Source organism: Pomacea canaliculata, linkage group LG14 (genome assembly GCF_003073045.1).
Source record: "Pomacea canaliculata isolate SZHN2017 linkage group LG14, ASM307304v1, whole genome shotgun sequence".
Classification (NCBI taxonomy): Eukaryota; Metazoa; Mollusca; class Gastropoda; order Architaenioglossa; family Ampullariidae; genus Pomacea; species Pomacea canaliculata.
Window position 1 is genome coordinate 12,862,827 of NC_037603.1, and position 10,528 is coordinate 12,873,354.

General features: G+C 38.7%; 1 protein-coding gene across 1 annotated transcript; it reads left to right on the top strand.

Moving 5' to 3' along the window:
• The first annotated feature begins 151 nt into the window (after window positions 1-151).
• On the top strand, window positions 152-5,915 carry LOC112555423 (putative acyl--CoA ligase YdaB). The gene is made up of 7 exons (XM_025223814.1): window positions 152-296; window positions 1,117-1,312; window positions 1,668-2,135; window positions 2,617-2,768; window positions 3,003-3,286; window positions 4,252-4,536; window positions 4,784-5,915. Exons 2-7 carry the CDS (start codon window positions 1,164-1,166, stop codon window positions 5,096-5,098), a joined length of 1,653 nt encoding a protein of 550 aa, XP_025079599.1. The 5' UTR covers window positions 152-296; window positions 1,117-1,163; the 3' UTR covers window positions 5,099-5,915.
• The last annotated feature ends 4,613 nt before the right edge of the window (window positions 5,916-10,528 follow it).

The window sequence follows — 10,528 nt, forward strand, 5'->3', positions numbered from 1 at the left end:
AAGGTTATACCAGGTCATCACTCTTGTAACCCTATGCTCGCATTTGTTAGAGGAACATTCGAGTTGACTGGACTGTTTGTTAGAAGGAAGTAGATGTAATGTATGGAATAAATACAGGCAAACAACACGTGACAAAATGTCAGTTGGTGACGTAAATTCAAATTAAAGACGTTAGTAGGGTCACATGCCCAGAGTAGTGGATGGAGGTATCAAGGAGGGTTTAGCCTTATAAAAGCTTGCGATGTTGCTGGGATAAAGGTCAGTCTGCTATCTACATTCCTGCGATTTTCACCTCGGTAAGTATTTTTTGTCTTTTAAGAAAACTAAAGATTAACAGAAAATTGGCAATTTTATTTATCAACTAGTGCCCTTGTTGTATTTGCCAGTGAAGTAGGATCTGTAGGGATCTGGCATCGCGTCTCAAACGAACAAGAAGTTTTGTTTGAGTTCTAGAGTTTTTACCTGGGTAAACGACTTACCCTCGCCTGAAAATTACTGCTTCAGAGGTAGTCTACCTATAGGGGTAAAATCAGCGAACCGAAGGTAGTCATAAATATTCTCTTAATCATAACCTCCACGCAGGTCTGTCAAAAAAAAAATGTTTTTTCAGAAAATAGTTTATCCGAAGAACTTGCAGTTTGGTTCCATACCTAAATACGATTTTTTTTCAAAAAAAAAAAACAAACAAAAAAACCCAGTCTTCTCCCTCTCTCCCCTGTTCCACACAAAAAAGCTGAAATTTATTTGCTGTAATATAGTGTATACAGGTGGAAGTCACTATGTGTGACACTCATTTAAGAGACATAAGTTTTTTTTAAGCATTAGGTTAAGTGTGAAAAAGGAGACACAAGTGGTCACATTCATCCGTGGCATTAATCTACAATAGTTCAAAACATTTTAGTTAAAAGCTCTTACAAGTTAACTGAATTGTTTTATAAATGTGCTCCGAAAAATATTTACTCATATTCCCTTCCTGATTTGTTCACAAATGTTTTGATAAAATAAAATGTTATTATCAGTAAAAGAAACGTTACCGACGACTCTCGTCGTATGAAATGACCTTTTCACACCTGTCAACTCGCAAGGGACGAGTTAATTGTTCAGTTAATGTTTCAGAGAAGTGCGGTGGATAGAACAGACTGAACAAAGGGAGAGAATCCCCAATGGCAGACATGTCTCACAGTGACACCATTGCGTCACGACTGCGGTACTGGAGTGTGACTTCTCCAGAGACAATGGCTTTTATCTACGTCACCCCTGAAGGAGAGCGATATGCGTACAGCAGACGAGAGTTTTTCTCTTGGTCACGCAGGTGTGTGTAGGTATAACAAGGGAGGACCAGGACATTTCAACTAAATTTTAATGTTATACTCTTAAATCAGAACTGTTTGGGGTTGATTGTGTTACATTTTATTTTCCATATTATTATTTTTCCTAGTCTTGATGTTCGCTGCCCTTGTCTCAGACAGTGTGTGTGTGTGTGAAGAAGAGATACAGAGATATAGAATGACATGTGCTAACAAGTTCGAGTTTCTGAAGGCTTAATTAAAATAAATCTAAGACATACCAGTTGTGCCCTTTTTTTCCAGCTTAAAGATCCGTGAATTTCTCTGGTCGCCTATTGTCCTTTTTATCTCCGGTCTGACAGATTTCTACTTACTTTACAGGGCGGCCAGCTGGCTTCGATCCCGGGGCATGCGCAAACGTGACGTCATTCTCTGCCTTCTAAGCAACTCCCCCGAGCAAGCCTTTATCATGATGGGTGCCACGTTGCTAGGGGCAACAGTTATAGTCACCGGAATGCAGTTTCGAGACGGATCGGACCTGGTGCCAGTCTTGACCCTCGGTGACGTCACGACTATTGTCCTCGACCCGAGAGACGCTGACATCATTTCCGGTCTCAAGAATCACATCCCTAACTTGTGTGGTGGACAGGTCACTGCTGACACTTTTCCAGCTTTGAGGACCGTTATCTTCTGTAATAGAAACCCCGAGGGTTCAGGGGAGCTGTTTCTGGAATCCATTTCCAGGGACCAAGAGGCAGAACCTGAGGACATCAACCCCGATGACCCCGCCCACATTTTCCTCACATCCGGTAGTACAGGACAGTCTAAGCTCGTGCTATGTACTCACAAGTAAGAAGTTTTGCATTTTATGACATTATTGCAATTCGACAGTTTGTTGAGAACCAGAATCTGGGAGCTGAACATATTCTAAATAATTAGTATCTATCATTTAAGTACAATCTCAAGTGCATCTTTGAAGACTTTTCATGTTGTTCAGCTATCAAACTGTTGTAAACTTCAGTTGTTATTTTTAAAGTCATTAATTGTTATTTTTCAGGTATAAAAACATTAATGTCATCCCTATACTGTCAATTAAATAAAAGCGGAAAAGGGGAAAATAAATATTTGCTCTTAAATAATCTGCCCTTCTAGACATGAAACGATTTTTTATATCGACCGTCAATATAAGCGTATACCAAAAAATAAAATAAAAAAATTTTAAAAATTCTGTGAAAGGCTGATTGATTTTAGCCCAAAGTGAAAGATGGAAAATCTCAAAACAGTTCTTTAGTTGAAGCGATTCAAGAAACAATGTTGGACATGTTCACAGGCAGGTCCTGGCCCTCGGGCCCACGATGATCGAGTGCTATGGGTGTAAGCCGGGTGACGTGCTATTCAGCAGCAACTTTTTTGGGTGGGTTACTGGATATCCCGCCGGTTACTACTTTTGTGGAATTACAAGAGTGGCCCCTTATATCAAAGGTAATTTCGAGTTTGCTTTTATTCTACTTTTATCCGGCCATGGTGTACTGAGGGCTGACAATCGAATAGAACAAAGAATCTTTGCTAGAATATACATGTTTAGATAAAAATATTTAGATATATTAAAAAACTTAAAAGTTTTATTTAAATGACTTATACATAATAATATTTGCTAAGTTTGTTATTGTTTATATCCATAGATTATATAATTAGACAGTGTTTAATCCTGAAAAGGTTCCCAACCAAAAGACGAGTTAAAATTCCTGCTTGATGTGATGAGCAAAGAGAAGGCCACTCATGTCCTGACTTTACCTCAAGTGGCCAAGAAATTTCTCACACGCACTGACCTCCTGACCTCTGATCTGACGTGGCGAGCGCGAGCGTTCATTTTTGGCGGCTCCCCGGTCAGGAAAGATGTCGCCGGGATCTTGGGAACTCTGACGTCAGAGATTCGGGTGGTCTGTGGGACCACAGAGACAGGCTTCAACTTGTACAAATCCTACACAGACCCTGACAAGGTATTTTGTTTTTGTTTGTTTGCTTGTTTGTTGTTGTTGTTTGTTGTTGTTGTTTCGTTTTGTTTTTGCACACACTGAGTGAGAAGCACAGGGACTAATTAAGTTTAATTAAGTTTCTCCATCTGCCGCTTTCTTTTTTTTACTTTTACATATATTTTTTTATTTATTTTTATTCCTAACAACCTTACCCATAATGCTCGTCCTTTTTCTCACTCTTCCTTTTGCTATATCATGTTACTCTTAGCTATTGTTCTTGTTCCTGTTTGTGTTTTCTGTATTTGATTTTTTTCTTCGTTTAGTAGGGATGTTTATTCTCTTATAGCTCATACGTTGTTTGTTTGTTTTCCTGTCCCTCGTATGTTGTCCATGTTTTGTTCTTGTTCTTAAGCGCAAAGAGCATGCTCCTTAGTAGTGTGAGTATGCGCTGTATAAATTTGGCATTTATGATGTTGATGATGATGATATTATTATTACTATTATTACCATCATCATCATCATCATCATCATCATCGTCATCATCATCATCATCATCATCATCATCATCATCATCATCATCATCATCATCATCATCATCATCATTATTATATTATTATTATTATTATTATTATTAATTTAATATTATTATTTTTGTTATTTTTGTTATTTTTATTATTATTTTTTTAAAGCACAGTACTTCTGCCACCACCACTATCAAAAGCACGACCACACCAACAACATGACAGCCACATCTGTTTTCTGTCTTCATCCTCTTGTCTTCATGGTGCTGGTCCTTACAGACAATCGGACATAAGACTTTAACATAAATAGATCGAATCTTCACAAATTTGTGAATTTTTTTTTTCTAAGAATAGTTGGTAACCAAACCCGCTTATCAACTGTTTCATAAACTAATTTTGGGACTGCTAGTAACACGAGGAACAGAACTGAGTCCAACAAACTTTTTCTGCTTTATTCTTGTCTGAAAGGTCGAAAACTTCAACTGCGGAAAACCTGTCCAGGGTGCACAGGTCAAAGTCGTTGACCAACATCTTCAGGAAGTTCCTCCCAACACTAAAGGTGAACTGATGATCATGCACAACAACGTTTTCCCCGGTTATCTCAAGCAGCCAGGGCAGTCAGCTGCAGCCACACCGGAGCCTGGCTGGTTCAAACCTGGTGACCTCGCTTACGTCACTGACGAGGGCGACGTTTGTGTCGAGGGGAGACAAACTGAGGCTATAACTGTGGGAACGTGGACGATGTATCCGCAGGTAAGAAAATTCCTTCAAAGTCCTCTCTACATACAAGAAAGAAAAGAAACAGTGCAACAAATTTGTATCTATTTATCCAAGATTAAAATAAATGAAAATGATAAAGCACATCAAATTCAGGCAAAATAAACAACAACAACAGCAGTAGTTTTATTTAGCCATGTATAAAAAAAAATTATCGTATGGTGTATAGCAACAATTAAACGATATTCCCTCTTATCTTTTTGTACTAACTCACAATTTCCAGCCCTTGGAGACCAGTCTCCTGACATGTCCAGGAGTACACGAGGTGGCAGTGGTGGCTATTCCCGACAAGGACTTTGGAAGCCGTCCTTGCGCATGCGTCGTGCCAGATTCCAGACCGGAAGCTGATCGCCTTGTGCCTGACGATGTTCTTCGCGTGTGCTCGGAATTTTTTCGAGGAAGTTTTCTCAGAGAGTACAGGCACGAATCCTCTCCTATCAAGAACTGCTTGCTCTTTGATCAGTTTCCTGTCAACTCCAGTGGTAAAGTACAACGGAGTCTTCTTCGAACCTTAGCGAGAGAGAGGCTTGGCTTGTAAACTCATCTTACTAACTTCGCAGTAAAATCATGGACACTTCGATTTGTATCAACCCATTATTATTCAAATTGTTATAAATATAAGTTTAATTAGTTTTTTTTTCTGACAAGCAAGTCTGTGTTATTTTTAACTTCGTTTCAGTTGCCAGACAGATAGAACTCAGTTTCCATCAACAAAAGTATAGAATTTTAACATCACTGGAAAACAGTTCTTTTATTATAAATTTTTACAATCCATTGACCGCTTCCGTTATTTTCTGACTTTTCAACAACGATTGTTTCCCACTATTGTTCACCACTTGTATATAAAGTATTCATTTGGTGTGGTTTACCTGAAGCCTACTCAGTGCATATGAAAACTGTGGTAGCTTCCAGATTTATTAGTTGGATACTGATTATTGTGAAACAGTCTATATTAGTGGCACCAGGTATGACTACAACCCTATATGAAGCGGGTTTTTTTAAAAGGGCTAAGATTGAAAAAAAATTCCCAAAGATTTGTGAAGATTATTTACTTTATTCGAATCTTTATTGCCTGCCATTCTGTTTGTCTCCACGTTTATTTGAAACTTTTATCGATAGCTTCTGTTCATAAAATTTTATTCGGATTTCACAGTTTTTACATTTACTGACTGTTAAGATTAAACATATTTTTGACGCTGTACTTGCATTTCCAACGAGAAATAAAAGATGGTTTTATTATCATGACTAGATTATGTTCTCAAAAACTACATCAGAGAGCGACTACTATTTGTACTTCGACCATCTTCTTTTTATATATATATTTACATCCTGTAAATAAAGCAGTTTTAACTCTGTGTGTGCGTGTTTGCAAATCAACACCGCTTACCCTTAATATTAATCATATAGTCCTGTTTTCAGAGGAAACACCTGAAATTATGATTAAAATTTGACATGTTTATTATTTACTTTCATGTCCACCCTTGTTATCAGTTACCCACGGATCAAGAAAGTTCCCTAGCCAGAGCAAACTTCAATTTAACTCTGAACCCCTGACAACCGTGTAATCTAGGAGGATAGGCTGTCAGACAAACGTGAGGGGGGGGGGATTGTGGAGGGGGAACATGCTTTGTGGTCGTTGTCATCGTGGAAAGTCTCATCTCTTTCAATGCAGGCGGGTGGCTCTACCCATCCCCTCACCCCCTTCATTTGCTATTCATCAGTGCCGCCCGCACATTCACCCATGACAATTCTTTTTTTGTTTGGGACACGAACGTGACATGAGTGCAACTCCCTAATTTGTGACCCCTACAGGTTATGGAAGGGTCACCAACATTGCAAGAAGAGTAGTTTTTGTTGCTGAGTCGACGCCAAGAAGTCTCTTGTCGAGAGGAACAGGCTGGATTGGGCTACAGGAGGGGAGGATAACAGGTTGACAGGATAATCACTGTTAGACGAGTACACACTTGAGATAAATAAATATGTTTAAAAAAGAAAAGAAACATGTATGCCAGCTAAGAGCCAGTTGTACACTCTATCAACCGTTTTCTTCAGTCTGCAAAGTGCATGTCAGGGTCAGCATGTGGTCTACACTGTTAACTGTCCATGACCTCATTGACCTGACCTTAACCCTGCACAAACGATAGGTGATTGGGACCAACTGACATGTGATCTTAGCTACGAGAACAGACGGTGATAATGTTTGCCTGTCATTCTGTGACTTGGTGAACTAGCGAGGGTATTTGTTCAGGCATGTGATAAATAAAAATGGGAATAATAAACTTTATTGGCAAGCTCTTTCAAATAATGAAAATATTAATTTAAAACAAACAGACTGTCAATGTTTCTATCAAGACAACTGTTGGATGGACTTAGATATGAAAATCGCAGTGAAGCAGGTTATCAGCTCAACCTACCTCTATGAGTAAAAAACAAATAATACCGATACAAAATTAAATTAATCTCTGTTGGTGTCACTTGTCTGTTGGTGTCACCCGTTGTACTTTACAGATCCTCGCACTCAAGTGAACCTACTCGTCCTCTCCACTTACCCTACTTTCCAAGACAAGAGTGCAATCAGGTCATCTGCCGAGGTCATGATAATAAACTTTGTTCTTACATCCAGTACAAGTTTTCTCTTCTCAGACACTGCAAGCTATAAATCAAGATCGTGCTCGCCACTCGACAAAACTGCCAACAGGTATTCAGAATCTCTCAAAAATGTTTATGTCAAGTGGTCTGAATATATCACAAGTCAGGTTGACTTTGTTTTCCTTCGTAAAACAGTCGTGAACCACCCCGGGACTGTGTTTTTCAATAATTTTTAGCAAATTAAAATTGTAAGCCGAAATATTTCACAAAGTCAAACTTATCCTTCTAATTCTCTTACCTATTCCTTGCTTCCCTCTTTAAAGTTATTAAATTTGCCAATTTGCTCTGTAGAGGGTGCAGTGGATGTCGACAACCTATGCACGGTTGGCTGGGTGTCCGGCTACCGGAGTGCTTTGAATTTGCACAAACACGCCTGACCCTACATTAAAATTCAACATATTTTGTCCTCACTTTAGTTAGGTTTGAATGTGTCAGGAGAGTCTCATGTGAAGTTATGACAGAGTTAGAGAAACGAGTTATTAGAACAAGGAATTCTTTAAAGTTAGCTTGGATCCACTAAAAGATTTATATGAAAGAATCCGCGCGGCTCACAGAGATAGAGAGAGGGCAAGGGACGACGGGATGGAAAAGAAGATGAACATCGGTCATCCACATCCATTTCTCTCACCAAGTGAGAGAAATCACGAAGTATCCCCCACAAACATGCTGAACGATGGTCACTCGTGTCCTCCGATATCAGTCATAGCTAACTTAAAGACCTACTGTAGGCAAGGTCTTTCTCTGGTCAACATACATTTCGTCCTCATATTTCTTAGTTCATCATGTTAATGCTGATATACATTACACGAGCAACCTGTCAGTATTCACTTGCTTCTTTTTTCTTTCTTCTTGGCAGTGTGAAAACTACGAAGGTAAAAAAGCTGTTTATGTTCTAGCCAGGATACTGATGCAAGCGAAGAAAAGATAGCTCCTCAGTAGGGCTTTAACACAGTAGCTAAAATAGCTTGATGCATTGTCACAGTTTGTATAAATTTAAACCTACCCGAGTGTCGAATGTACCCCTTTATAAATCTCTCCTTTAACAAAGTGGGTCTACACTACCACACACACACAATAAACGAAGGGTGCGCCATTCCTTGCTGTGGTTGTAGTTCTTTTCATTTTTTTTTTCACCTTTGACATTTACTGTTATTAAACAACTTACATCTCACTCTTCCTTATCTTTCTGACAGCTCACTCCATGCACTTTTGTGAGGTGGAGTAGGTAGTGTTTATTGGATATAAAATAGGGAACACCATGTCCAACTTTTACGAGGTGAACCGACATCAGTTTGTCTATTTGATCCTGTTTATTTTTTATTTTTTTTAATTCTTAAAATAGTGTTATTGTATCCTCCGAGTGTCTTCTTTCTCCTCCTTTTAACCTTGCCTCGCCATTGTACAGCTTTAGATGGAAGCAGGGTGTAAAACAAAACTCAACCAAGAACAGTTACGTGCTATATATACAGTGGTACCTCGACATACGAGTTTAATTCGTTCCGTAACCTTGCTCGTATGTCAAATTGCTCATATCTCAAAGCAATTTTTCCCATTGAAATTCATTGAAATGCCATTAATCCGTTCCAGCTCCCAAAACACCACCTCAGTTGTTTTTGTTAAGTGTTTTTGAATAAGAAAAAGTGTATTTACAAGAAGAAACATTTATTTATGAATAACAAATACATATTCTATAAAAACATATTAAATTCTTCGTTTGTGGAAGTGTGTGGGATCTGCTTCTGCAAATCACCGTAAATCGCTCGTGCCTTCTCACACATGATGCTTTGTGTTAAGGTTCCTCCTTGAAGCTGCTTCTCTGTCACCCACACAGTCAATAGTTTCTCCATCTTTTCATGGAGAGAAGTCCGGAGCTTAGAAATTATTGTAACGCCCCTAGCTGGTGTTGTACCCTTCATCAACTCCTGTTTAAGCTCAGAACATATCATTGATGTGCTACACCCGTACATCCTCGCCAAGTCAATTACTCGCACACCTTGCTCATGTTTTTCTACGATTTCGCGCTTTAATTCAATAGACATCATCTTCTTTTTCGGACCCATGGTTACAAAAATTAATGGGATAATGTTTTGAAAATGTACAAAAAGCAAAAAAACGCGAACCCAACTTATCAAAAATGTTTCGAAAACGAGGGAAACAAGCACACAACTGTTAGACGCTGCACACGACCCTAATATCCGCCCTGCAAGTTGGGGTCGTGTGCAGCGGTGTAGTGTGCGATTCCTCGTATCTCAAATCTTGCTCTTATCTCGAAGCAAAATATCGCTCGCTCGGCGGCTCGTATCTCAAAACACTCGTATGTCAGGGCACTCGTATGTCGAGGTACCACTGTATATATATTTTTTTTTCGTTGGACTCTCTGCTTGACTGCATTTGGATTCGGTTAATATTGAAGTGGTGTAACGGGGTGAATTTTTCTAGAACAATCCTGTACTCAAATTTTAAATGATTCGGCGGAAGTTAATATTTTGAGGGAAGACGGTCGTTCATATACCTCGGGGAAGACAAAAGTTCAGACCCATGTTCAGAACTATTTTGTCTTAAGCTTAATGATTCAGACCTGGTTATCTTTGTCACCGAGTATTTTCTTGTTTGCTTTTTATAATTAAGGCCACAAATAATGGCTGCCATGACATGATATGTCACATCAGGATGCTAACAATGGAGGAAATGGTCACGTGTGAGGACGACTCTTTTCCCTGATGTTCAATGCTTCAGTCCTGCAATATTTTACCTTTACTTACTCCACGTGTCCATTCATGCCTACCGAAACTTATTTTTACTCCATAATATACAGACAATGAGGTTGACATGCAAATACGTATACAGGGTTTCCCCAAATTAATTCTTTTAAAATATATTAATGGAGGTTTTTTGCTAAAAACATTTCGTTTGGTTTAAAGATAACTAAACATCGTCAGGTTGTGTTTCAATTACCGACAGCAAGTGTAGAAAGTCACAAGAGATTCTCCCAATGAACTTAAGTAAAAAAAAATAAAAAAAATATTGTGATACGACATATTATCAGGCCTCGTTCAGCCCGCCAAGGGCTCAAGCACTAAGGGAAACTCAGGTGAGATCTAATGTTTAAAAAATAAAAAAAAAATAACAAAAACAAAAAAATAAAAAAAACGGTGAAGGACGTGAAAGAAAAACATTCCTATACTAACTATTACGCTTTCAAAAAAAAAAAAAAAAAAAAAAATACGGATAATGACAGCGTTCAACCCCTTAGCTAAAAACTACTGTTCCTGACCGGGTGTTCACCCCGCAAAATACCTGTAGACGGAGATAGCTCACT

What these genes read in the sequence shown, in the direction of transcription:
- LOC112555423 (XM_025223814.1), top strand. Translation starts at nt 1,164, where the DNA reads ATGGCAGACATGTCTCACAGTGACACCATTGCGTCACGACTGCGGTAC. An exon ending in AGTGGCCCCTTATATCAAAG is followed by an intron (nt 2,769 to 3,002) that starts GTAATTTCGAGT and finishes AATCCTGAAAAG; the next exon opens with GTTCCCAACCAAAAGACGAG. An exon ending in CGTGGACGATGTATCCGCAG is followed by an intron (nt 4,537 to 4,783) that starts GTAAGAAAATTC and finishes CACAATTTCCAG; the next exon opens with CCCTTGGAGACCAGTCTCCT.